This window comes from Pristiophorus japonicus, chromosome 9 (assembly GCF_044704955.1).
Source record: "Pristiophorus japonicus isolate sPriJap1 chromosome 9, sPriJap1.hap1, whole genome shotgun sequence".
NCBI classification, from domain to species: domain Eukaryota; kingdom Metazoa; phylum Chordata; class Chondrichthyes; family Pristiophoridae; genus Pristiophorus; species Pristiophorus japonicus.
The window spans coordinates 92208356-92235929 of NC_091985.1; the positions used below are offsets into that span (position 1 = coordinate 92208356).

The window sequence follows — 27574 nt, forward strand, 5'->3', positions numbered from 1 at the left end:
AGGAGAAAGAAATGGTTATGAAGAGAAAGCAGGAGAGAAAAACAGCAATAAAGGCAAGCGGGAGAGACATATTGTCAGACTTACCAAGTGCAATGTCACAGGTAATCCACTAGTATAAAGATTAAAATGCAATTGTTTAGTGGAGTGGCCAACCATCTCGTACTCCACCTCCATCCCAAGTTTATGGGGTATTCAGTGGGATCTCTAACAGTATCAACAGGAATGTTCCTAAAGGCAACCATCAGAACCTTGCCAGTCACAAAATTGAAGTAATATTTGAATATATTTTGAGGTTATCATTTTTGCTTCTGGCAAAACAGCAATAACTGCTAAAAGAAATGATCACTTTTTAAACTAATTTAAAAAAAAAAATTTTTGCGCTCCCCTAGTGAGCTGTCCAACCAACCATAAACTGCTGATCCATTGCCTTTGTGAAATGTTCAAATTCTATTCAAATATTAAAAACATTGCAATGTTACAATAACAGAAACCAGATTTATCTTAACAGGATTTATTTTTATTTTGGAAATTTTCCCCCTTTCCATTGAAGGCATGTATTCTTTATTGAGGTACAGCTTCAAAGGTGACAGACATTTGATATGAGTGGCCATTATTCATGTGCCAACCATGACAGTATAAGGCTATTCAACTGCAAGTGATGTCACAGCCAAGCCGAATTTTGCCCTGACTGACATCCAAACATACATTTTAGGAGCAGAAGCTCGCAGATTTTCCTCCTTTTTCTTGAACGTTTGACATTAAGAATTGAAGTAGATTTAAAAAAAAATAATCCTTGTAGCAGGAAAGGCCACGATCTAGAAAATGACACGGGTCCTTTATCTTTAGCCATATTCATAGTTAGGGGGCATGATGGGCTATTGATATTTTTTCAATGGGGCTTATTCAGACAAAAGTTGAAAACTACTGACTTCTACAATGTAAAAATAAAGTGCAGTAATCCTTTTGCTATCATCAGTATGTTATATAATTACATTGTGAATGTTAAAAATTGTTTGAAAAATGTTCACTACCAGTGTTATTGTACAAATTATGATTACATTAAATCTGAAATCAGGACGATTAACATTGACACCATTAAGGCTGTAAGACCAGTACAAACATTAGCAAAACAATATCCACTATCAAGTGGAGAGTCATTGTGCAAAAAATGCCAATTGGTAAGGAAAATTAAGAGTCAGTGTATATTGCACAAGCTAGACCACTGATTCAACAGCACATTTATCCTTTATACACTTAGAAAATACTTTCAAGTTGTTTTGATATTTTAAATGTATCATTACAATTTGACACTAAGTGGCTATAGATGTATGCTACCATAGAGGCACGGTGCTGAATGTACAAACAGATAAGAATTGATACTAAATGATCTCACTGCTGGTGGCAATCCATTAGCATCTTTAAATTATATCGCTGGTTTCAGAAGAGCAGCATTGTACCAGCCTTCCAGCACCACTCCTCCACATCAACATTTCTACCTGGCACCATTCTCCATCAGGCATGGATTAGGCAGCAGCAGAGTTCAATCAGCAGCAGCTCGTAAGAACCATAAAAATGTGAGAATATGCTGCTGTCAGAACTAAACTGTATATTTGTTGCAGTTTTAAAATGTAAAAGGGCCTTTTGAAAAGCTTTAATAAAGTAACAATGCTGTATCAATTTGATGCTTATACAAGTATCGCAATCTCATAGCATTTTATAAGGTCAATATTTTCCAATATATTAAATATATATTTCTGCATTATTTATACAATACTAGTTCAAACAAAATTAAAACGATGATAATGTAATGTGTGTATTTTTAAAAAAAATTGTGTTAAGTGGCTTTCAGTTTTTCCATACATTTGTGAGGATCAAGATATTGGGAATTTTCTTAAAATCTTTCAGCTTTGTATTATATTGGCTGGGCACCTTTACAAATAGAAAAAAATCATTAAAAAGCTAAGTAGCCAGCATGTTGATATCAGGGAACTTAAGACAAACAGTTTGACTGCTTTTAATATATTAGTGAAGATATGTGTTTTGATATCTCTAGTCCCTGAAGAAACACAAACAAAAAGTGAATCTAGTGCATTTATGAATATTGGTAATGTAAAAGTCAGCAAAATTTTAATTAAAGTATGTCCTGTAGTCAATGGCAAAACATGTATTTTAGCAGTAATTTTAATGAATAATTAATCTCAATGTTGGATAAGTTGGGCCTCTAACAGAAGTCGAATTGTCCTTTCTCAACCCTTCACCCCTAAGACACCACTTAAACTTGTGACTAATTTTCAGAATCCAATTCAGAGAGTCAAAGTGGAGAAAACATTTTGTGCAGTGATAATTTTCTTCCCCATGAGATATTTAACACCATTTTTAAATACTTAATAAATGCACTGAAATCTACTTGAAAGATTTAAATATTTTTAATTATCCTTACAGGAAGCTTGGTTTGAATCTATTTTTGTTTTCTCGTCGCTTTTAAACTCAAAAGGTCCTAGGGAGCACCGCTCAAAGGGAGACCCACGACTGCTGCATGAGAACTGCTCTCTCCTTTATTTTCCTTTTGTCACTCCAATCAAGGCTTATTGGAGGTCTGAATCACATGATTCCCATAAAATGGGGAACATTGGATTCCATACTTTAGTTGCAAGTGGAGACCCAGCTGAAGTGCGAGTCCTGTGAAAATCTTTTCCTTCAATACCATTGGGATTCCATGAGCCAAATCCTTTATATTAAAAAGTGCTACAAACTATGGTCAACAACACGCCTTCAATGAAAAGGTGCATTATAGTGGTCATTATATTATCTGCATTACCAGATCTATCACCAGCATCTAGGTCCACATGGGCTGGATGTTCGGGTTGTTTGCACTCTGGGTTTTGACCATCCGTGGCGAAAAATGGGATGGTGAGGTCTTTGGTGTCCAGTGGGGTTTTGCGTCGGCGCTGAGAAACACGGCCAGGAAGAGCTGCACCGGGTATGCAACGGCTCTCATTGTGACTCCGGCAGTAGTTTCAACTTGCACCCGACCCGTATGCCCCAAAACGCACGCCACGATGACCGCCAGGGAAAACACAGTGGTCCAGCCCTGCTGGTGGTGGTGAGGTAGATAAACTGCAAAAAAGATAAGTTCCAATGTTTATTCTTTTATTTTTTGTGTTGTGGAGTGGGCAAGGTTTTTGGAATGTTTTTGTGAATTTTTTTCCCCCCTTCCTAAGTGGGGAGCGCGCCCGGTCCTGCACTTTAGTTGGCGACGTTCCCATTTTTGCGCCACAAATGCCTCCCTTTCCGCTGTGCCCCTGGCGCAGAGCCCAGATGGGAAAAATTTCTCTTCACAGCGCAAACATTACCCGGGCAGTAACTTTACTGCCCCACCTCCGTTCTCGCCCCGAAAACGGCAAAGCCGAAAATCCAGCCCTTAGTCTACTTTAATCATGTTTAATTGAACAGTAGCCTGCCACTATTCAAAGGAAACTAAAAATGCTATTGCAATACAATACCACGCAACACAATACATACAGCATTTCAATTTGTGGCTTGTCAACTTTCTAGGCCATAACCTGATTTTGCAATATCCTTTTCCACAGTTATTTCTAGGATCTTGCTATATTCAAAATAGCTTCTGCATAAATCCACTGAACAACATTCACTGCCCTTCAATGTAATTCCTTATGAAGTTCTCAGACACTTCCAAAGAGAAGTGATAAAGCAGTATATGAATGCTAGTCTTTTTTCTTGGCCGGTATTCCAAACAGTAGGCTAAATACAGCATTAACATATCTTATCCATTTAATCATTTTACTGGGCAGACTTTATAATAATAAAAGTGCAATTTAATTCAATTCAAACATTCTTGGGTTCTTGTGGTAATCATGTTTTAAAATCCTGGATCCCAGGAGATATTTTGCTCAACTTCTTTTTCTTCATAACAAATAATTTCATCGCCAAGCTTAATATCAATTTCTTTATCCAAGGTGAGGCCACATTCCATGCCTGTCTTCACAACTGTGATATCCTCCTTGAGATGTTTCAGAGAGGTGAGGGACCCTGAATAGGGGGGGGGAAAGTTTTGTTATACTCTGTGGTAAGAAACACTCATCTTGCATAAAACATTAAAAAATATATACATCTTCTGACTTGTTAGCCCCTCTTTTCCTTACCAATACCACCACACCCTGGCCAATAAAGTAGACAAACGATCTGCTTCCATCCCTGCCACCAATCTTATTGAATTTTAAGTTGCTTCTTACGCCAGGTTTTTATTCTTGCTAGTTTTTTTTTGAGTTTCTTGCCATTTTATGGATCTTTCCAGCGTCTTAGTGAACTGCTGAATGATGCTCACAGTACTTTATTGTACTTTGTGTTGGAATTACTGCAGGTACCCTGGGAAATAATTTGTTATATGGGGGAATTTTCATAGACAGTGTATATATAAACTTGTGTAATAACTGGACTTTTTAGAAAAGTCCCTTAAAATACTCCTACGGGCAAAACACTCCTATAAACTGGTTTCCAAAGCAACAAAATTGCTTTTTCTGAAGTAGCAGGATTTTGATTCTATAGCAGCAGGTTTTCTTATTACAATACATAGAACTTTTCAAGAGGAAACATAGAAACATGCCTTTCCACAAAATATGTCCATCACGGATGAGCTTAAACTTCATCTTTCTGTGCAATTGACCCTTCTGGACTCTGCAACCTGCTACGGGAACCTTCTTTTTTCCTATTGTCACATGGAAGAGTGCCAACACAGATGCCTCTCCTGAAAGCAAAACGAACAGCATTAACAAATGGTGAAAATAGCTTCTTGTTAGATACACGTCTCAATTAGTTAGAAAATAGACATACATCAGGTCATATTTATAACAAAAAAACAAACGAGTGAGTTTAAAAGGCTGTATCTGACAAAGAATGTCTTAATTATTTTATAAGATGCAAAACATACCCATTATATTTTCTTCAAATACTGGTGATAACTTGTCACTCAGTTCATCCTTGAGGTCATCAATAAGCTTGTAGATAACCTTATGCAATTTGATTTTTATTCCTTTCTTGGTAGCCATCTGTTGTACTTCTTTGTTGGCATTTACATTAAAACCATACACAAGACCTAAAAATCCAAGACAAGAGTGCTGTTTATCTGCAAGCCATATTCCATGCACTGTTTACAATTGCAGAAGGGATACAGGTAATTATACAACCATCCCCTACCCTACCCCAAAATTCTGTCTCAGTCAGAGTAGGTAAGTATAAATAGTTCTCAATAGTAAGCTCTCAGCAATGTGGGGACCCATTCTCTGAGGTAGAGAGATTAAAATAATGATTTTTGGGGTGTGAGTTCATGCTCCGCCATGTTGGACAAGAAAATAAACATTTATTTTTGTTTTTCATCCAGTGGCAGATGCAGGATAAAGCTTTCTCCATATTGCCCAACAATGCACTTTAACCCCAAATGGTCCATAACCATCCACGGCACTATTTTTCACACCAGCATCCTTATAGGTTTTTGGCTATCAACATTTAAGTAAAGAGCATAGAAGCTCCATGGAGTAACTATCATGGATTTAGAAGGAATAGGTGGTTCCAAACAAAACTACTGGAATTCTTAAAGGATATAGCTAAATTAGTTGATGATGACAAAAGGATTGAAAACTGGCTCAGCAATAAAACATAGAAACATAGAAAATAGGTGCAGGAGTAGGCCATTCGGCCCTTCTAGCCTGCACCGCCATTCAATGAGTTCATGGCTGAACATTCAACTTCAGTACCCCATTCCTGCTTTCTCGCCATACCCCTTGATCCCCCTAGTAGTAAGGACCTCATCTAACTCCTTTTTGAATATATTTAGTGAATTGGCCTCAACAACTTTCTGTGGTAGAGAATTCCACAGGTTCACCACTCTCTGGGTGAAGAAGTTCCTCCGCATCTCGGTCCTAAATGGCTTACCCCTTATCCTTAGACTGTGACCTCTGGTTCTGGACTTCCCCAACATTGGGAACATTCTTCCTGCATCTAACCTGTCTAACCCCGTCAGAATTTTAAATGTTTCTATGAGGTCCCCTCTCATTCTTCTGAACTCCAGTGAATACAAGCCCAGTTGATCCAGTCTTTCTTGATAGGTCAGTCCCGCCATCCCGGGAATCAGTCTGGTGAACCTTCGCTGCACTCGCTCAATAGCAAGAATGTCCTTCCTCAGGTTAGGAGACCAAAACTGTACACAATACTCCAGGTGTGGCCTCACCAATGCCCTGTACAACTGTAGCAACACCTCCCTGCCCCTGTACTCAAATCCTCTTGCTATGAAGGCCAACGTGCCATTTGCTTTCTTAACCGCCTGCTGCACCTGCATGCCAACCTTCAATGACTGATGTACCATGACACCCAGGTCTCTTTGCACCTCCCCTTTTCCTAATCTGTCACCATTCAGATAATAGTCTGTCTCTCTGTTTTTACCACCAAAGTGGATAACCTCACATTTATCCACATTATACTTCATCTGCCATGCATTTGCCCACTCACCTAACCTATCCAAGTCGCTCTGCAGCCTCACAGCATCCTCCTCGCAGCTCACACTGCCACCCAACTTAGTGTCATCTGCAAATTTGGAGATACTACATTTAATCCCCTCATCTAAATCATTAATGTACAGTGTAAACAGCTGGGGCCCCAGCACAGAACCTTGCGGTACCCCACTAGTCACTGCCTGCCATTCTGAAAAGTACCCATTTACTCCTACTCTTTGCTTCCTGTCTGACAACCAGTTCTCAATCCATGTCAGTACACTACCCCCAAACCCATGTGCTCTAACTTTGCACATCAATCTCTTGTGTGGGACCTTGTCGAACGCCTTCTGAAAGTCCAAATATACCACATCAACTGGTTCTCCCTTGTCCACTCTACTGGAAACATCCTCAAAAAATTCCAGAAGATTTGTCAAGCATGATTTCCCTTTCACAAATCCATGCTGACTTGGACCTATCATGTCACCTCTTTCCAAATGCACTGCTATGACATCCTTAATAATTGATTCCATCATTTTACCCACTACCGATGTCAGGCTGACCGGTCTATAATTCCCTGTTTTCTCTCTCCCTCCTTTTTTAAAAAGTGGGGTTCATTGGCTACCCTCCACTCTATAGGAACTGATCCAGAGTCAATGGAATGTTGGAAAATGACTGTCAACGCATCCACTATTTCCAAGGCCACCTCCTTAAGTACTCTGGGATGCAGTCCATCAGGCCCTGGGGATTTATCGGCCTTCAATCCCATCAATTTCCCCAACACAATTTCCCGGCTAATAAGGATTTCCCTCAGTTCCTCCTCCTTACGAGACCCCCCGACCCCTTTTATAACCGGAAGGTTGTTCGTGTCCTCCTTCGTGAATACCGAACCAAAGTACTTGTTCAATTGGTCCGCCATTTCTTTGTTCCCCGTTATGACTTCCCCTGATTCTGACTGCAGGCAGATGATGATTAATAAGTAGAAAAGTTGTGGCGGAGGGTCAGAAACTAGTGACATTCTGTTTTAAATCCCCTCTGATCACTATTTATAAATAATATGGTGGCAGCTATTGGCAGTGTAAAATTTGCAACTAACACCAAGATTTATGGTCAGGTGACAAGTAGAAGAGAAATGATAACTTTCAAACGGCTCTGAACTAATTAAACAAATGGATTTAGGAAGTGCATATGGATTTTAATGTCAATAGATATTTTTATGCACACTGAGTTTGATGGGACAAGTGAAACTTAAATATTTTATGTTTATATATTCTTGAAACATTTCCTGATGTAGATCCGGTGTTATGTTTTGTACATAAATGAATCCAGTATTGATTCCACTAAGGTGCAAGTTTGGTATTATGAACTTTCTTTGGACAGTATAAAACTTAATCCATAGGTTTCATCCCAGCATGACACAAGCATTCGTGTAGTAAGTGTCGGGGGGAAAAAAATCAGGAGGGTGTCAGCGCTGGGGAATCGAACACTTTTTCCAGACAATGTCAGCATCAGCCACTTTAAGTTAGATATAGCATGTAAATCTCCCTTTACTCTGCTTCAAAAAATATAAATTACCTTTCTTATAGGATCATCTCCATTCTTCAAATTATCTGCTTTCTCCACACCCAAGTTTACTGAATTCTGGGGAAACCACATGCTTAGTATGGACATAAAAATGTTGTCACAACACCACAGATAGGTGGTGCTGCAAACAATTTGCCATTCCCATGTTACATAAAGCCCCAGGGACACGGTCAATAACTACTCCTCGCCTAACTACAAATTACTGTGAGACCTAAAAGAATGGCTAGTTGGGATCGGGGTATGTGGAGGATACAAATAAATAAACAGATCATACAAATAAAGAGGATGGCTGTAAAAGGAAAGTAAGCAATTCTTCTTCAGTAAGTATCTTCACACACCAAAGGAGTATATCACAGTAGTATAATTTAGGAGAAAGGAGCCCCTTGTAGATAGGTCCTAACATCAGTTGCCAGAATAGATCTTCCAAAGACATTATTGTGTGCAGTAGTCAAATTTAAACAGTAATGTTTAGTAAATTTGTGAGGATTAATCCATGTGTCAGCTTTCAGATACTGTCAATCAGAACCTGGTTAAGAGATAAAGACATAGCCGCTTACATGAGTATACATCTACTGCTTTGTCAGTGACTTGCCAAAGGGAACACATAACGGTCAAGACTTCTTAAATTGCTTTGTTCAAGAGATATACAAACTGCTGACTCTATGACCATCTACATCCCAAGTAGAAGCCTTGCGCCCATTCACCTATAAGCTGATAGAGCAGTTATCAAGTGATTGCAATGGGAGGACCATTTTTTATCAAACTGGCTGCAGTGCGAATTAATTTGTATAGAGAATTGAATTCTTTGTGTAAGGCACTGTATCATTCTTTGGCAGCATATGTCCCTGAAATCTGACTGCCTTCCCCACAGAAAATCTGCTTTACCTGAATTCTGCTTAGTAACTAGAAGGCAGTTAAATTAGTAACACCCTCTACTGCCATTAGTGTGAATTTTACTATCTATCCTGTTTGACCACTCCAGGCGAGATTATGAATTTAGTGTAGAATTACAGGAGTTTTATGCTGTTTGCCTGCATCAATTAGGAAGTGCATTATAAGAACATACGTAAAAGCTGAAGAAGATAAAGGACTATTCAGGTACTGTCCCCCTCTCCTTCACATCTGCTGTCAAAACAACCCATGACCCCACTGTGCTTGCAAGCTACCGCCCCATCTCCAACCTCTCTTTCCTCTCCAAAGTCCTTCAACATGTTATCGCCTCCCAAATCCGTGCCCATCTTTCCCAGAACTCCATGTTTGAATCCCTTCAATCTGGTTTCCATCCCTGCACCAGTATCGAAACAGCTCTCATCAAAGTCTCAACTGACATCCTTTGTGACTGTGACAAAGGTAAACTATCCCTCCTCGTGCTTCTCGACCTGTCTGCAGCCTTTGACACAGTTGACCACTCCATCCTCCTCCAACACCTCGCCACCATTATCCAGCTGCGTGGAACTGCATCGCCTGGTTCCATTCTTATCTATCTAATCGTAGCCAGAAAATCACCTACAATGGCTTCTCTTCCCATTCCTGCATCGTTACCTCTGGTGTCCCCAAGGGTCTATCCTTGGCCACCTCCTGTTTCTCATCTATATGCTGCCCCTTGGCGACATCATCCAAAAACACGGCGTCAGTTTCCACATGTATGCTGATGACACCCAGCTCTACCTCTCCACCACTTCTCTCGACCCCTTATGGTCACTAAATTGTCAGACTGCTTGTCCGACAACCAGTACTGGATGAGCAGAAATTTTCTTCAATTAAATATTGGGAACCAGACTGTTCGCAACCTAGGTGTCATCTTTGACTCTGAAATGAGCTTCCGATCACATATCCACGGCATAACTAAAACCACCTATTTCCACCTCCGTAACATTGTCCGCCTCCGCCCAGCCTCAGCTCATCTGCTGCTGAAACTCTCATTCGTGCCTTTGTTACCTCTAGACATGGCTACTCCAATGCACTCCTGGCTCGCCTCCCACATTCTACCCTACGTAAACTTGAGGTCATCCAAAACTCGGCAGCCCATGTCCTAACTCGCACCAAGTCCCGCTCACCCATCACCCCTGTGCTCGCTGACCTACATTGGCTTCCAGTTAAGCAAAGCCTCGATTTCAAAATTCTCTTGTTTACAAATACCTCCATGGCCTCGCCCTTCCCTATCTCTGTAATCTCTTTCAGCCTCACAACCCCCCCGCCTCCCCAAGATGTCTGCACTCCTCAAATTCTGCACTCTTGAGCATCCCTGATTATAACTACACCACCATTAGTGGCCGTGCCTTCAGCTGCCTGGGTCCTAAGCTCTGGAACTCCCTCCCTAAACCTCTCCGCCTCTCTTTCCTCCTTTAAGACGCACCTTAAAACCTACCTCTTTGACCAGGCTTCTGCTGTAATTTCTTCTTGTGTGGCTCGGTGTCAAATCTATTTGTTTTGTCTAATAACACTCCTGTGAAGCGCCTTGGGATGTTTTACTACGTTAAAGGTGCTATATAAATAAAAGTTGTTGTTGTTTGAAGCTCATCTCTAATGTTTCAATTCTCCCAGCCTAACTTTCAACTACATATTGATGTCTAATGTCTTCGATTCCACTACCCTATCTGGTAAGTCTTTCTAAATGTAAATTGCCCTGTGAATAAAGATTTTTAATTTATTTTACATTTCACTCGTTTAAAATTTTGTTGTTATTCTACTATCTGACTAACCTAACAGTAACAGTTCTTGATGAATACTTTGCGTATGTTTTCACAAAAGAGAGGGGCGATGCAGGCTATCGAGGAGGAGTGTGAAATATTAGATGAAATAAACATAGAGAGATAGGAGGTATGAAGGGGTTTAGCAGCTTTGAAAGTGGATAAGTCCCCAGGCCCGGATGAAATGTATCCCAGGCTGTTAAGCGAAGCAAAAGAGGAAATAGTAGAGGCTTTGACCATCATTTTCCAATCCTCTCTGGCTTCAGGTGTGGTGCCAGAGTCTGGAGGACTGCTAATGCTTTGTTTAAGAAGGGAGAAAGGGATAGTCCGAATAATTACAGGCCAGTCAGCCTAACCTCAGTGGTGGGAAAATTATTGGAAAAAATCCTGAAGTACAGGATAAATTTACATTTAGAAAGACACGGATTAATCAGGGGCAGTCAGCATGGATTTGTTATGGGAAGGTCGTGTCTGACTAACTTGATTGAATTTTTCGAGGCGGTAACCAGGAGGGTCGATGAGGACAGTATGTTTGATGTTGTGTATATGGATTTTATCAAAGCTTTTGATAAGGTCCCACATGGCAGGCTGGTCACGAAAGTAAAAGCCCAAGGGATCGAGGGCAAAGTGGCAAGTTGGATCCAAAATTGGCTGAGAGGCAGGAAGCAAAGGGTAATGGTTGACGGGTGTTTGTGACTGGAAGGATGTTTCCAGTGGGGTTCCGCAGGGCTCAGTACTAGGTCCCTTGCTTTTTGTGGTATACATCAATGATCTAGACTTGAATATAGGAGGTATGATTAAGAAGTTTGCAGATGACACTAAAATCGTCTGTGGGTTGATAATGAAGAAGAAAGCTGCGGACTGCAGGAAGATATCAATCAACTGGTCAGAACAAAGGCAAATGGAAGTCAATCCAGAGAAGTGTGAGGTAATGCATTTGGGGAGGGCTTACAAGGGGAGGGAATACACATTAAGTGGTAGAACACTGAGAAGTGTAGAGGAACAAAGGGACTTTGGAGTGGATGTCCACAGATCCTTGAAGGTAGCAGGCCAGGTGGTTAAGAAGGCATACAGAATGCTTGCCTTTAATAGCTGAGGCATAGAATATAAGAGCAGGGGGGGATTATACTTGAACTGTATAAAACACTGGTTAAGCCACAGGTGGAGTAGTGCGTGCAGTTCTGGTCATTGCATTACAGGAAGAACGTGATTGCACTGGAGTGGGTACAGAGGAGATTTACGAGGATGTTGCTGGGGAGTGGAGAATCTTAGCTATCAGGACAGATTGGATAGACTGTGTTTGTTTTTCTTGGAAGAGAGGAGGCTGAGGGGAGATCTCATTGAGTTGTATAAAATTATGAGGGGCCGAGATATAGTGGATGGAAGGGACCTAGATATAGTGGATGGAAAGGGCCTATTTCCCTTAGCAGAGGGGTCAACAACCAGGAGTCATAAATTTAAAGTAATCGATAGAAGGTTTAAAGGGGAAATTTTTTCACGCAGAGGGTTGTGGGGATCTGGAACTCACTGCCTGAAAGGGTGGTAGAAGCCCTCATTGCATTTAAAAAGTACTTGGATGTGTACTTGAAGTGCCGTAACCGGCAGGGTTACAGACCTAGAGCTGGAAAGTGGGATTAGGCTGGATAACCTCTTGTTGGCTGGCACGGACACGATGGGCTGAAATGGCCTCCTTCCGTGCTGTAAACTTCTATGATATTGTGGATTTACCATATTTATATCAGTTCATTCTTTATACAACTCAGTGAAGTTAACATTTTTCTTTCTCAATACTGTACAACCTAAGCTTATCTAATCTTTCATCATAGCTCCAATTTTCACCCCACCAACCCAGGCTGGAATTGAACCCAGGCCCCATAGTTAAAGAGGATAGATAACCATGGTACCACTCTGTTCCTCTATCCACATGTTTCTGGACACCTACAGTCAGAACATCATACCATAACCCCACTGACATCTTGTGTACAATCGGATTTAAAAAAAATTACAGCTCTATAAATGTTCCACATCTCAAAGTAAACCTGGCTGAGTGAAGGTCTGGCTTTTGCTTTCCCATTGGGTAAGTGGGGGCGATATCAGAGAATCATCAATTTCATCCACCTCCTATGGATATTGAGGCAAAGGTTAAGGTGAAGATCTCTAGCATAACATCTCAGCTGCATTGCAATTACAGGAGGGGAAATAGAAGATAAAAATTAAATAAATGTATCCATTAAAAGCAAAATTGAACCTTTACCTGAAAAAATCTCAGCTGAAACAATATCATTTTCACTGATATCTCCAACACCAAAGTGGATCACTTCGAGGTTACATTGTTCATTAGCATCATAACCATCTAGGATGTTTAGAATGGCTTCTACAGAGCCATCAACATCACCTACAGGGAAACAATATACAATTTTAAAATATTTTAATCACCATCTCCGCTTGCGTTGCTACGCTTGCATTTATAACTAAGATAATATATCATGCCACTTCTGGCTAAAGCAGCAAGGAAACAAAAATATTGCTTATCTCCAGAACAAAAGTGCAAGCAATAGACCCAATAGAGTGGCAGCAGCTTCATCTGATGCCAGATGGATTCAGAATATGTGATAGCAATCTAACAGCCTAGCAGAAAACCCAATCCATTCATCCCCTTAAGCCTTCTGTGAAGAAAGGTGGCAGCAATACACAATATCCAGAATTGAAATCAATCAAGAATCCAACATGATTTTACTGTATCAGAGAAGGACACCATTGTCATCAAGTTTATCCAATGAGAAGCTAAGTTATACAGGTGAGGAAAGCCCGAGGTGAAATCCCCAGTCTCTGTTAGCTGATCTCAACTGGGATTATGGTAGGGCTGAAATAATTGCCTTGGATTAAGGAGGAAAAAAAATTGAGGGCTTTAGAGCCCCTGACCACTTATCAAGTACCTCCTTCTAAAATATACGTGGGTGTTGGACAAGGATACGATTGGACTTGGCTGCAAGATCGCCAGCATTTGAATAGCCTGCCAACATTCACCATCAAGGACCATACATGCATAATAGATAGTTAAGGCAGGGTGTTGGAGGGCATTCATACTTTAACAAGAAGTTAATGCCTTCAGGAAGAAGTGGGGAAAAAAGTTATTAAAAAAAGTGGAAAAAAAATTCCATCTCAGTAGAATAGTGACTGAAACATTGTAAATGATGTATTCCAAGGTACAGGATGGCATGCAACTCCATTATTGGTCCAAAATTGTTAGTGTTGCCCCCAGAGCTGCAGTGCAACACGGTGTATAGGATTATATATGGCTGTAACCCCCGGGTTGTGGAGGGCATAGCACAGGATGGCATATTAGCACATATCCATTTACCTTTTACTATTATTGGAAGTGAAAGTTCATCCACCTCAGTCCTCTCTTTAGGCCTTGTTGCCATTAGATGTTTATTGGCTCTATACATAGCCGATTTTCTCTGTCTCCAGTTCATGCTACTAAAGCTCTCCCGCTCCTTCTTGTATGTCTCATGGTGTTCTTTCTGTTTCGCTTCAATCACCTCAAGGTCTTGTTTGATTTTTTCTTGTGCCTCAACATATTTCCTCCATTCTAAAACCTCTCTGGCCCTTTGCTGTACAGCCAAGTAGAGCAAATTGAAAAATGAAATAAATTAATCAAGTTTTCAGCAGATCACAGTACAAAGGACTTACCTAGGAGAAAAATAAACCAATTCTGAGAAATCTTAATCTATTGGGAGAGTATACATAATACAGGAACTAACACCTTCCCTCCCTTACTCTTCTTGCCTCTCACCTATTTTGACTTGCTGGGCAAAAACTATACCCTCAATACTAATAGATGCTCCCACAGAACCACCATGAAAATATTCATAACGGCCGGATTAACTGCAGGGATACAGACTATTGCATTTAAACATTATTTTTTTATATATTTTATATGACCATATTCCTGTGGTGAGTGATAGCTCATTTGAGTTATACATAAATCACTTTGAACCAAAAAGCTGTGAGATCTGAGCTTCTGATGCAATTGCCAACATCAGATTATGAAGTGTAATAGTAACTATATACTGTACATGACATTAGAATTCCTACCTCTGATTCCACTTCAAGAATTTCATCTCCAGCAGATGGAAGTTCTTTCCAACCAACTATCTCCACCGGGGTACTTGGTCCAGCAGCATTCATTGGCTTGTTATTCTCATCAAACATTAACCGTACCTTAGCCCAGCTCTTCCCTGCCACCAGGACACAACCTTTCGTCAATGTTCCACGCCGAATAATAGTTGTAGTGACTGGTCTTTCAAAAGAAATAAAAAAACTATTTAGTCCAGTTTAATACATTTCCAATAAGAACATTTTTCATTTATATAGCACTTTTCACAACCTCAGGATGTCCCAAAGCCCTTCACAGCCAATTAAATATTTTTGAAGTATAGTCACTGTTGTAATGTAGGAAATGCGGCAGCCAATTTATACACAGTAAGGTCCCACAAATAGCAATGTGATAATAACCAGATAATCTGGTTTTAATGATACTGGCTGAGGAATAAATATTGGCCTGGACACCAGGGAGAAATCCTCTGCTCTTCTTTGAAATAGTGCCATGGTATCTTTTACATCCACCTGAGATAACAGTCAGGGCCTCGGTTTAACATCTTATATGAAAGACAGCACCTCCGACAGTGCAGCTCTCCCTCACTACTGCACCGAAGTGTAAGCCTAGATTTTTGTGCTCAAGCCTCTGGAGTGGGACTTGAACGCACAACCTTCTGACTCAGAGGTGACAGTGCTACCCACTGATCCATGGCTGATAATATATAGAATGTTTAGGGAATATGGTGGCTGTAACAGCGGTTTGTAAGGATGATCCTCAGCTATCATAGGATTGGGCTGTATCCTGCATCTCTTGGCAGAACTGTGGTTTGTTTAAAGGGGCGCCTGGGATCTCATACCAGTAGAGAGAGGGCTGGCTTGCTAATGAGAAATATAGAAACATAGAAAATAGGTGCAGGAGTAGGCCATTCGGCCCTTCGAGTTTGCACCATCATTCAATAAGATCATGGCTGATCATTCCCTCAGTACCTCTTTCCTGCTTCTCCATAACCCTTGATCCCCTTCGCCGTAAGGGTCATATCTAACTCCCTCTTGAATATATCCAATGAACTGACAACAACAACTCTCTGCGGCAGGAAATTCCATAGATTAACAACTCTCTGAGTGAAGAAGTTTCTCCTCATCTCAGTCCTAAATGGCCTATCCCTTATCCTAAGACTATGTACCCTGGTTCTGGACTTCCCCAACATCGGGATCATTCTTCCCGCATCTAACCTGTCCAGTCCCATCAGATTCTTATACGTTTCTATGAGATCCCCTCTCATCCTTCTAAACTCCAGTAAATAAAGGCCCAGTTGATCCAGTCTCTCCTCATATGGCAGTCCAGCCATCCCGGGAATCAGTCTGGTGAACCTTCGCTGCACTCCCTCAATAGCAAGAACGTCCTTCCTCAGATTAGGAGACCAAAACTGAACACAATATTCCAGGTGAGGCCTCACCAAGGCCCTGTACAACTGCAGTAAGACCTCCCTGCTCCTATACTCAAATCCCCTAGCTATGAAGGCCAACATACCATTTGCCTTCTTCACCGCCTGCTGTACCTGCATGCCCACTTTCAGTGACTGATGAACCATGACACCCAGGTCTCGTTGCACCTCCCCTTTTCCTAATCTGCCGCCATTCAGATAATATTCTGCCTTCGTGTTTTTGCCCCCAAAATGGATAACCTCACATTTATCCACATTATACTGCATCTGCCATGTATTTGCCCACTCACCTAACCTGTCCAAGTCACCCTGCAGCCTCTTAACATCCTCCTCACAGCTCACACCGCCACCCAATTTAGTGTCATCAGCAAACTTGGAGATATTACACTCAATTCCATCATCTAAATCATTTATATATATTGTAAAGAGCTGGGGTCCCAGCACTGAGCTCTGCGGCACTCCACTAGTCACTGCCTGCCATTCTGAAAAGGACCCGTTTATCCCGATTCTCTGCTTCCTACCTGCCAACCAGTTCTCTATCCACGTCAGTATATTACCCCCAATACCATGTGCTTTGATTTTGCACACCAATCTCTTGTGTGGACCTTGTCAAAAGCCTTTTGAAAATCCAAATTGACATCCACTGGTTCTCCCTTGTCCACTCTACTAGTTACATCCTCAAAACATTCCAGAAGATTTGTCAAGCATGATTTCCCTTTCATAAATCCATGCTGACTTGGACCAATCCTATCACTGCTTTCCAAATGCGCTGCTATTTCATCCTTAATGATTGATTCCAACATTTTCCCCACTACTGATGTCAGGCTAACCGGTCTATAATTACCCATTTTCTTTCTCCCTCCTTTTTTAAAAAGTGGTGTTACATTAGCAACCCTCCAGTCCATAAGAATTGATCCTGAGTCAATAGACTGCTGGAAAATTATCACCAATGTATCCACTATTTCTAGGGCCACTTCCTTAAGTACTCTGGGATGTAGACTATCAGGCCCTGGGGATTTATCGGCCTTCAATCCCGTCAATTTCCCGAACACAATTTCCCGCCTAATAAGGATATCCTTCAGTTCCTCCTTCTCACTAGACCCTCGGTCCCCTAGTACATCCCGAAGGTTATTTGTGTCTTCCTTTGTGAAGACAGAACCGAAGTACTTGTTCAATTGGTCTGCCACTTCTTTGTTCCCCATTATAAATTCACCCGAATCTAACTGCAAGGGACCTACGTTTGTCTTGACTAATCTTTTTCTCTTCACATATCTATAGAAGCTTTTGCAGTCAGTTTTTACGTTTCCGGCGAGCTTCCTCTCGTACTCTATTTTCCCCCTCTTAATTAAACCCTTTGTCCTCCTCTGCTGAATTCTAAATTTCTCCCAGTCCTCCGGTTTGCTGCTTTTTCTGGCTAATTTGTATGCCTCTTCCTTGGATTTAACACTATCCTTAATTTCCCTTGTTAGCCACGGTTGAGCCATCTTCCCAGTTTTATTTTTACTCCAGACAGGGATGTACAATTGTTGAAGTTCATCCATATGATCTTTAAAGGTTTGCCATTGCTTATCCACTGTCAACCCTTTAAGTATCATTTGCCAGTCTAATCTAGCCAATTCGCGCCTCATACCGTCAAAGTTACCTTTCCTTAAGTTCAGGACCCTAGTTTCTGAATTAACTTTGTCACTCTCCATCTTAATAAAGAATTCTACCATATTATGATCACTCTTCCCCAAGAGGCCTCGCAGAACAAGATTGCTAATTAGTCCCTTCTCATTACACATCACCCAGTCTAGGATGGCCAGCTTCTCAGTTGGTTCCTCAACATATTGGTCCAGAAAACCATCCCTAATACACTCCAGGAAATCCTCCTCCACCGCATTGCTACCAGTTAGGTTAGCCCAATCAATATGTAGATTAAAGTCGCCCATGATTACTGCTGTACCTTTATTGCACACATCCCTTATTTCTTGTTTGATGCTGTCCCCAACCTCACTACTACTATTCGGTGGCCTGTACACAACTCCCACTCGCGTTTTCTTCCCTTTGGTATTCCGTAGCTCCACCCATACCTATTCCACATCATCCAAGCTAATGTCCTTCCTTACAATTGCATTAATTTCCTCTTGAACCAGCAACGCCACCCCGCCTCCTTTTCCTTTCTGTCTATCCTTCCTAAATGCTGAATACCCTTGGATGTTGAGTTCCCAGCCTTGGTCACCCTGGAGCCATGTTTCCGTGATGCCAATCACATCGTATCCGTTAACTGCTATTTGCGCAGTTAATTCGTCCACCTTATTCCGAATACTCCTCGCATTGAGGCACAGAGCCTTCAGGCTTGTCTTTTTAACACACTTTGACCCTTTAGAATTTTGCTGTAAAGTGGCCCTTTTTGTTTTTTGCCTTGGGTTTCTCTGCCCTCCACTTTTACTATTTTCCTTTCTATCTTTTGCTTCTGTCTCCATTTTATTTCCCTCTGTTTCCCTGCATAGGTTCCCATCCCCCTGCCATATTAGTTTAACTCCTCCCAAACAGCACTAGCAAACACTCCCCCTCGGACATTGGTTCCGGTCCTGCCCAGGTGCAGACCGTCCGGCTTGCTCTCTCTCCTGCGACAGTTGGAGCTGGTGCTCTCCACTCTCTCGTCCTGTGACAGTTGGAGCTGGTGCTCTCCACTCTCTCGTCCTGTGACAGTTGGAGTTGGTGTTCTCCACTCTCTCGTCCTGTGACAGTCGGAGCTGGTGCTCTCCACTCTCTCTCCTGCGACAGTTGGAGCTGGTGCTCTCCACTCTCCCGTCCTGCGACAGTTGGAGCTGGTGCTCTCCACTCTCTCTCCTGCGACAGTTGGAGCTGGTGCTCTCCACTCTCTCTCCTGTGACAGTTGCAACTGGTGCTCTCCACTCTCTCGTCCTGTGACAGTTGGAGCTGGTGCTCTCCACTCTCCCGTCCTGTGACAGATGGAACTGGTGCTCTCCACTCTCCCGTCCTGTGACAGTTGGAACTGGTGGTCTCCACTCTCCCGTCCTGCGACAGTTGGAACTGGTACTCTCCACTCTCCCGTCCTGTGCCAGTTGGAACTGGTGCTCTCCACTTTCCCGTTGGTGTAGGAGGGAGGGCTTTAGATTCCTAAACAATTGGGACCACTTCTGGGGAAGGTGGGACCTGTACAAGTCGGACAGGTTACACCTCAACAGAGACGGGACCAATGTTCTCGCGGGTGATTTTGATAGTATGGTTGGGAGGGCTTTAAACTAGCCTGGCAAGGAGATGGGAACCCAGGAGAGGGCGAGTGGGTGAGAGCTCAGATGAACAGAACTCCAAGAAAGAATGCAAAAGGCAGGAGGCAACAGAGCAAAGTAGCACTGGGGTAAGTGTAAACCACAAGGTGATAGGAAGGGACAATATGTATGAATATAAAGGGGCTGCAGGAGGGGTCAAAACTAAAAATCATGGTTTAAAAACTAGTATTAAAACACTCTACCTAAACGCACGCAGCATTTGAAATAAAGTAAATGAGTTGACGGCACAAATCATTACAAATGGGTATGATTTGGTGGCCATTACAGAAACGTGGTTGCAGGGTGGCCAAGACTGGGAATTAAACATACAGGGGTATCTGACAATTCGGAAAGATAGACAAGAAGGGAAAGGAGGTGGGGTAGCTCTGTTAATAAAGGATGATATCAGGGCAGTTGTGAGAGACAATATTGGCTCTAATGAACAAAATGTTGAATCATTGTGGGTGGAGATTAGAGATATTTAAGGGGAAAAAGTCACTGGTGGGCATAGTTTATAGGCCCCCAAATAATAATTTCACGGTGGGGCGGACAATAATCAAGGGAATAATGGGGGCATGTGAAAAAGGAACGGCAGTAATCATTGGGGATTTTAACCTACATATCGATTGGTCAAATCAAATCGCACGGGGTAGCCTTGAGGAGGAATTCATAGAATGCATACGGGATTGTTTCTTGGAACAGTATGTTGCAGAACCTACAAGGGAGCAAGCTATCTTGGATCTGGTCCTGTGTAATGAGACAGGAATAATAAACGATCTCCTAGTAAAGGATCCTCTCGGAATGAGTGTTCACAGTATGGTTGAATTTGTAATACAGATTGAGGGTGAGAAAGTAGCGTCTCAAACGAGTGTACTATGCTTAAACAAAGAGGACTACAGTGGGATGAGGGCAGAGTTGGCTAAAGTAGACTGGGAACACAATTGAGGAACAGTGGAGGACTTTTAAGGAGCTCTTTCATAGTGCTCAACAAAAATATATTCCAGTGAAAAAAAAGGGCGGTAAGAGAAGGGATAACCAGCCGTGGATAACCAAGGAAATAAAGGAGAGTATCAAATTAAAAACCAATGCGTATAAGGTGGCCAAGGTTAGTGGGAGACTAGAAGATTGGGAAAATTTTAAACAACAGCAAAGAATGACTAAGAAAGCAATAAAGAAGGGGAAGATAGATTACGAATGTAAACTTGCGCGAAACATAAAAACAGATAGTAAAAGCTTTTACCGATATATAAAACGGAAAAGAGTGACTAAAGTAAATGTTGGTCCATTAGAAGATGAGAAAGGGGATTTAATAATGGGAAATGTGGAAATGGCTGAGACCTTAAACAATTATTTTGCTTCGGTCTTCACAGTGGAAGACACAAAATCCATGCCAAAAATTGCTGGTCACAGGAATGTGGGAAGGGAGGACCTTGAGACAATCACTATCACTAGCAGGGTAGTGCTGGACAGGCTAATGGGACTCAAGGTAGACAAGTCCCCTGGTCCTGATGAAATGCATCCCAGGGTATTAAAAGAGATGGCGGAAGTTATAGCAGATGCATTCGTTATAATCTACCAAAATTCTCTGGACTCTGGGGAGGTGCCATCGGATTGGAAAGCAGCTAATGTAACGCCTCTGTTTAAAAAAGGGGGCAGACAAAAGGCAGGTAACTATAGGCCGGTTAGTTTAACATCTGTAGTAGGGAAAATGCTTGAAGCTATCATTAAGGAAGAAATAGCGGGACATCTAGATAGGAATAGTGCAATCAAACAGACGCAACATGGATTCATGAAGGGGAAATCATGTGTAACTAATTTACTGGAATTCTTTGAGGATATAACGAGCATGGTGGATACAGGTGTACCAATGGATGTGATGTATTTAGATTTCCAAAAGGCATTCGATAAGGTGCCACACAAAAGGTTACTGCAGAAGATAAAGGTACGCGGAGTCAGAGGAAATGTATTAGCATGGATAGAGAATTGGATGGCTAACAGAAAGCAGAGAGTCGGGATAAATGGGTCCTTTTCAGGTTGGAAATCGGTGGTTAGTGGTGTGCCACAGGGATCGGTGCTGGGACCACAACTGTTTACAATATACATAGATGACCTGGAAGAGGGGACAGAGTGTAGTGTAACAAAATTTGCAGATGACACAAAGATTAGTGGGAAAGCGGGTTGTGTAGAGGACACAGAGAGGCTGCAAAGAGATTTAGATAGGTTAAGCAAATGGGCTAAGGTTTGGCAGATGGAGTACAATGTCGGAAAATGTGAGGTCATCCACCTTGGGGAAAAAAAAACAGTAAAAGGGAATATTATTTGAATGGGGAGAAATTACAACATGCTGAGGGGCAGAGGGACCTGGGGGTCATGAATCCCAAAAAGTTAGTTTGCAGGTGCAGCAGGTAATCAGGAAGGCGAATGGAATGTTGGCCTTCATTGCGAGAGGGATGGAGCACAAAAGCAGGGAGGTCCTGCTGCAACTGAACAGGGTGTTGGTGAGGCCACACCTAGAGTACTGCGGCAGTTTTGGTCACCTTACTTAAGGAAGGATATACTAGCTTTGGAAGGGGTACAGAGACAATTCACTAGGCTGATTCCGGAGATGAGGGGGTTACCTTATGATGATAGATTGAGTAGACTGGGTCTTTATTCGTTGGAGTTCAGAAGGATGAGGGGTGATCTTATAGAAACATTTAAAATAATGAAGGGAATAGACAGGATAGAGGCAGAGAGGTTGTTTCCACTGGTCGGGGAGACTAGAACTAGGGGGCACAGCCTCAAAATACGAGGGATCCAATTTAAAACTGAGTTGAGAAGGAATTTCTTCTCCCAGAGGGTTGTGAATCTGTGGAATTCTCTGCCCAGGGAAGCAGTTGAGGCTAGCTCATTGAATATATTCAAATCTCAGATAGATAGATTTTTAACCAATAAGGGAATTAAGGGTTATGGGGAGTGGGCGGGTAAGTGGAGCTGAGTCCACGGCCAGATCAGCCATGATCTTGTTGGGTGGCGGAGCAGGTTCGAGGGGCTAGATGGCCTACTCCTGTTCCTAATTGTTATGTTCTTATGTTCTTATTAATGTTGGGGAAGTCCAGAACCAGGGGTCACAGTCTAAGGATAAGGGGTAAGCCATTTAGGACAGAGATGAGGAGAAACTTCTTCACCCAGAGGATGGTGAACCTGTGGAATTCTCTCCCACAGAAAGTTGTTGAGGCCAATTCACTAAATATATTCAAAAAGGAGTTTGATGTAGTCCTTACTACTAGGGGGATCAAGGGGTATGACGAGAAAGCAGGAATGGGGTACTGAAGTTGCATGTTCAGCCATGAACTCATTGAATGGCGGTGCAGGCTCGAAGGACCTAATGGCCTACTCCTGCACCTATTTTCTATGTTTCTATGTTTCTATGATCTTATTGAAACTTATCAGATAATGAGGGGGCTCAACAAGATGGATGCAAAGAGGATATTTCCACTCATAGGGGAAACTAAAACTCGGGGATATAGTCTCAGAATAAGGGGCCGCCCATATAAAACTGAGATGAGGAGAAATTTCTTCTCTCAGAAGGTTGTAAATCTATCGAATTCTCTGCCCCAGAGAGCTATGGAGGCTGAGGCATTGAATATATTTAAGGCGGAGATAGACAGATTTTTGAGCGGTACGGGTGTAAAGGGTTATGGGAAACGGGCAAGGAAGTGGAGTGGGTCCATGATCTGATCAGTCATGATATTAGTGGATGGCGGAGCAGGCTCGAAGGTGCCAAATGGCCTACTCCTGCTCCTATTTCTTAAGTTTTTATGTAACAATTCAGAGATTATTACCTTTGAGGTTCTGCTTTTTAATTTGGATCCCAACTCCTCAAACCCTCTCAGCAGAACCTCATTCCTAGTTCTACCTATATCGTTGGTTCCTATGTGGACCACGACAACTGGATCCTCCCCTTCCCACTCCATGTTCTTCTACAGCCGTGAGATGTCTTTAACCCTGGCACCGGGCAGGCAACACAACCTTCGGAACTCCAAATGGCCTACTCCTGCTCCTATTTCTTATGTTCAAAGACTCAACTTTTTCTTCACTAATTTATTACAATATATTAATGCTGCAATTTAGCCAATTCTTATTTCTGAATTTTATAGGAAATACATTACCAATATACGGAGACTGGAAGTGTAACAGCAATAATTTACTCACCCTTTTCCTTTATCATTTCGACATTCAATAACAGTACCCTCAACAGGTCCTGTGCAATCTGCTTTCAACTCCAGCACTTCAGACAGAGCAACAGTGGCTTCAGCTAAGGCCATCAAATTGTTTCCCTGAGAAATATTTGCAGTACATTAAAATACAAACAACATTCAGCTCAGACACAGTTCCAAAGCATATAAAATTCCAGAAATCCCATGTTTCCACGTAACCTTTCAAAGGAACACAAACAGTATTTTATTTATTATAAGCATAGCAACTAATTCTGCCAGAATTGGATATGTATCCTTGTGGTTACTAGAATAGATTATTCTTCGTACATTGATTTCATAGCATTGTTACATTATTTGAGTAACTGGCAAATAAATGTTAATTATCCCCTTACTCTAAACAGTTGCACTAACTTTGGCCTAATTTTTAAAAAAAAGACAATTATGAAGTAATATAATATGTTAGCGACAAAGTGGTAGGGCCAAAGCACATATCCTGCAGATGGAAAGTTCCCAATCTCAGATATGCTGCCTGGAATGCCGCCAAACAGAGTTTAAGGTGGAAAGGGGGAAAAATCAAACCAGAGAACAATTCCTCGCAGACTGCTTTCATGAACCTACAATTGGCTGGTTCAATAGTAAGTAGCCTGAGCAAAGAATTGATCGTCAGTCACTTCTTTGTCTTTTTTGACAGTGTAGCACGAGGGAACCCAACGGTGGAGGATATATTTTTAAACAACTGTGATAGGTGTGATAAAGTTACAACATTCAGCCAGAGAGAATGAAGGATGCCACTAAAAATAATACCTTAAGAGCTGATATATTTATGGACTGAACATCACCACCATACTCCTCACAAATCACATCATAGGCTAACAATTCCTTCTTTACGTTTTCATGATCTGCTTCTGGTTTGTCACACTTATTTACTGCCAGAATTATTGGAACTGCAATGAGAACAGTTAAAATTAGATGGGAATAAATAATGTAGTATAATATTTAAAGATATCTGAAAGTCTACTGATAAAAGCTTTTCATTATTAGTCATTTTTTATTCATCAATTCCATAGCCCTTTATTCATTTACACTGACAAAAATTGAACCTTTTTACAGTTAAGTTTGGCTAACTGCAGTAAAATGCCACTTGATCAGGAACCAGGTGATCGAAACAGTATGGGTATGAAGGAGCAAAGTTTGGGACAAGGGTGGTCACAGACCAGGAGGTACTGGGGAGCTGGGACTTAGGGCTGTTTGCACTTCTAAGCCAAGCCACACAGTCTTGCTGAGGCATAAACATGACTGAAATGGAATGCAGGTCTAGGGCAGAGAATCTTGGAGCCAGGACCTAGGGCTAGGAGGCAGCAATTAGAGGGGTTACTAGGACCTAGGCCTAGGCTGAAGGGACTGTACCCTTAGGAAGAATTTGGGAGAGCAGACCCAGGAGACATTTTGAGAGGGTGCAGGAAGGTCTTGACCTGAGGTTGGAACGGAGTAGAAAGGTAGAGACCTGGGGCTCAGAGTAAGTAGGGAGACAGGGAGTCCGGGGCTTGGACTGGAAAGGTATGGGGAGGATGAAGCTGAAATGGGAGGGAGAGAAAGTCAGGGCCAACTGATGTGGAAGAGTTGGGTCAGGATCTATCCTTTATATCACGTGACCAAGAATGTGTTAGTATCCTGTAGTTAACATGGACTAATAGATTTACAGGACAGGAAGTTCAATGATGAACTTATTTTTATTTATACTGCCAGATATATAAATATATTGATTTCCCTCCAACCCCACCAGTTTCATGATGTAGGAATAAATAAATCTGTACTAATTTTACGAATGGAAGAATATTTTGATTTGCAGTTTTGATGTTTTAAGAAGGTGCAACATGTAGTCCAATACAAACATTATTTCAAGACCTCAAACTTCTTGAATTATTCTCAATAAAACTAACATAACAATGTATGGATAAATCCTCTATCCTTCTGACCCAAGGGTGTAAGCTTTGGCTCAGTTGGTAGCAGTCTTGCCTTGGAGACAGAAGGCTGTAGATGCAAGCTCTACTCCACAGATGTGAGCACATATTCCAAGGTGACACTTCAGTGCAGTATTGATGGAGTGCTACATTGTCATAGATGCTATCCTTTCGGATGAGCCATTAAATTGAGACGCTATCTGATCTCTCAAGTGAACATAAAAGATCCCATGGGACTATTCAAAGAAAAGCAGGACAGTTCTCCCACTGTCCAAACCAATATTTATCCCTCAACCAACATCACTAAAACTGGTTATCTGGTCTTTTATCTCATTGCTGTTTGTGAGACCTTGTGCACAAATTGGCTGCCATGTTTCCCTACATTATAACTTCAAAAGTATTTTATCAGCTGTAAAGTGCTTTGGGAAGTCCCGGGGACTGGGAGAAATTTAGAACTCAGCAGAGGAGGACAAAGGGTTTGATTAGGGCAGGGAAAGTGGAGTACGAGAAGAAGCTTGCAGGGAACATTAAGACGGATTACAAAAGTTTCTATAGATATGTAAAGAAAAAAAGGTTAGTAAAGACAAACGTAGGTCCCCTGCAGTCAGAATCAGGGGAAGTCATAACGGGGAACAAAGAAATGGCGGACCAATTGAACAAGTACTTTGGTTCGGTATTCACTGAGGAGGACACAAACAACCTTCCGGATATAAAAGGGGTCGGAGGGTCTAGTAAGGAGGAGGAACTGAGGGAAATCCTTATTAGTCGGGAAATTGTGTTGGGGAAACTGATGGGATTGAAGGCCGATAAATCCCCAGGATCTGATGGACTGCATCCCAGAGTACTTAAGGAAGTGGCCTTGGAAATAGTGGATGCATTGACAGTCATTTTCCAACATTCCATTGACTCTGGATCAGTTCCTATGGAGTGGAGGGTAGCCAATGTAACCCCACTTTTAAAAAAAGGAGGGAGAGAGAAAACAGGGAATTATAGACCGGTCAGCCTGACATCGGTAGTGGGTAAAATGATGGAATCAATTATCAAGGACGTCATAGCAGTGCATTTGGAAAGAGGTGATATGATAGGTCCAAGTCAGCATGGATTTGTGAAAGGGAAATCATGCTTGACAAATCTTCTGGAATTTTTTGAGGATGTTTCCAGTAGAGTGGACAAGGGAGAACCAGTTGATGTGGTATATTTGGACTTTCAGAAGGCTTTCGACAAGGTCCCACACAAGAGATTAATGTGCAAAGTTAAAGCACATGGGATTGGGGGTAGTGTGCTGACATGGATTGAGAACTGGTTGTCAGACAGGAAGCAAAGAGTAGGAGTAAATGGGGACTTTTCAGAATGGCAGGCAGTGACTAGTGGGGTACCGCAAGGTTCTGTGCTGGGGCCCCAGCTGTTTACACTGTACATTAATGATTTAGACGAGGGGATTAAATGTAGTATCTCCAAATTTGCGGATGACACTAAGTTGGGTGGCAGTGTGAGCTGCGAGGAGGATGCTATGAGGCTGCAGAGCGACTTGGATAGGTTAGGTGAGTGGGCAAATGCATGGCAGATGAAGTATAATGTGGATAAATGTGAGGTTATCCACTTTGGTCGTAAAAACAGAGAGACAGACTATTATCTGAATGGTGACAGATTAGGAAAAGGGCAGGTGCAAAGAGACCTGGGTGTCATGGTACATCAGTCATTGAAGGTTGGCATGCAGGTACAGCAGGCGGTTAAGAAAGCAAATGGCATGTTGGCCTTCATAGCGAGGGGATTTGAGTACAGGGGCAGGGAGGTGTTGCTACAGTTGTACAGG

General features: G+C 41.9%; 1 protein-coding gene across 6 annotated transcripts in view; it reads right to left on the bottom strand.

The window, feature by feature from the left end:
* Nucleotides 1-511: 511 nt before the first annotated feature.
* Nucleotides 512-27574, bottom strand: part of mtif2 (mitochondrial translational initiation factor 2) — a 68339-nt gene continuing 41276 nt past the window's right edge. For 5 of the 6 annotated variants that reach the window (XM_070889574.1, XM_070889575.1, XM_070889577.1 and 2 more), the window contains 8 exons: nucleotides 24605-24744; nucleotides 23796-23920; nucleotides 14876-15080; nucleotides 14139-14391; nucleotides 13032-13172; nucleotides 4949-5113; nucleotides 4625-4765; nucleotides 512-4050 (listed from right to left, as the gene is read on the bottom strand). In XM_070889574.1, the coding sequence (XP_070745675.1) occupies nucleotides 3881-4050; nucleotides 4625-4765; nucleotides 4949-5113; nucleotides 13032-13172; nucleotides 14139-14391; nucleotides 14876-15080; nucleotides 23796-23920; nucleotides 24605-24744 (1340 nt within the window). In that variant the 3' untranslated portion in view covers nucleotides 512-3880. The remainder of the gene's footprint in view (nucleotides 4051-4624; nucleotides 4766-4948; nucleotides 5114-13031; nucleotides 13173-14138; nucleotides 14392-14875; nucleotides 15081-23795; nucleotides 23921-24604; nucleotides 24745-27574) is intronic. The other variant, XM_070889578.1, reaches the window with a different exon arrangement.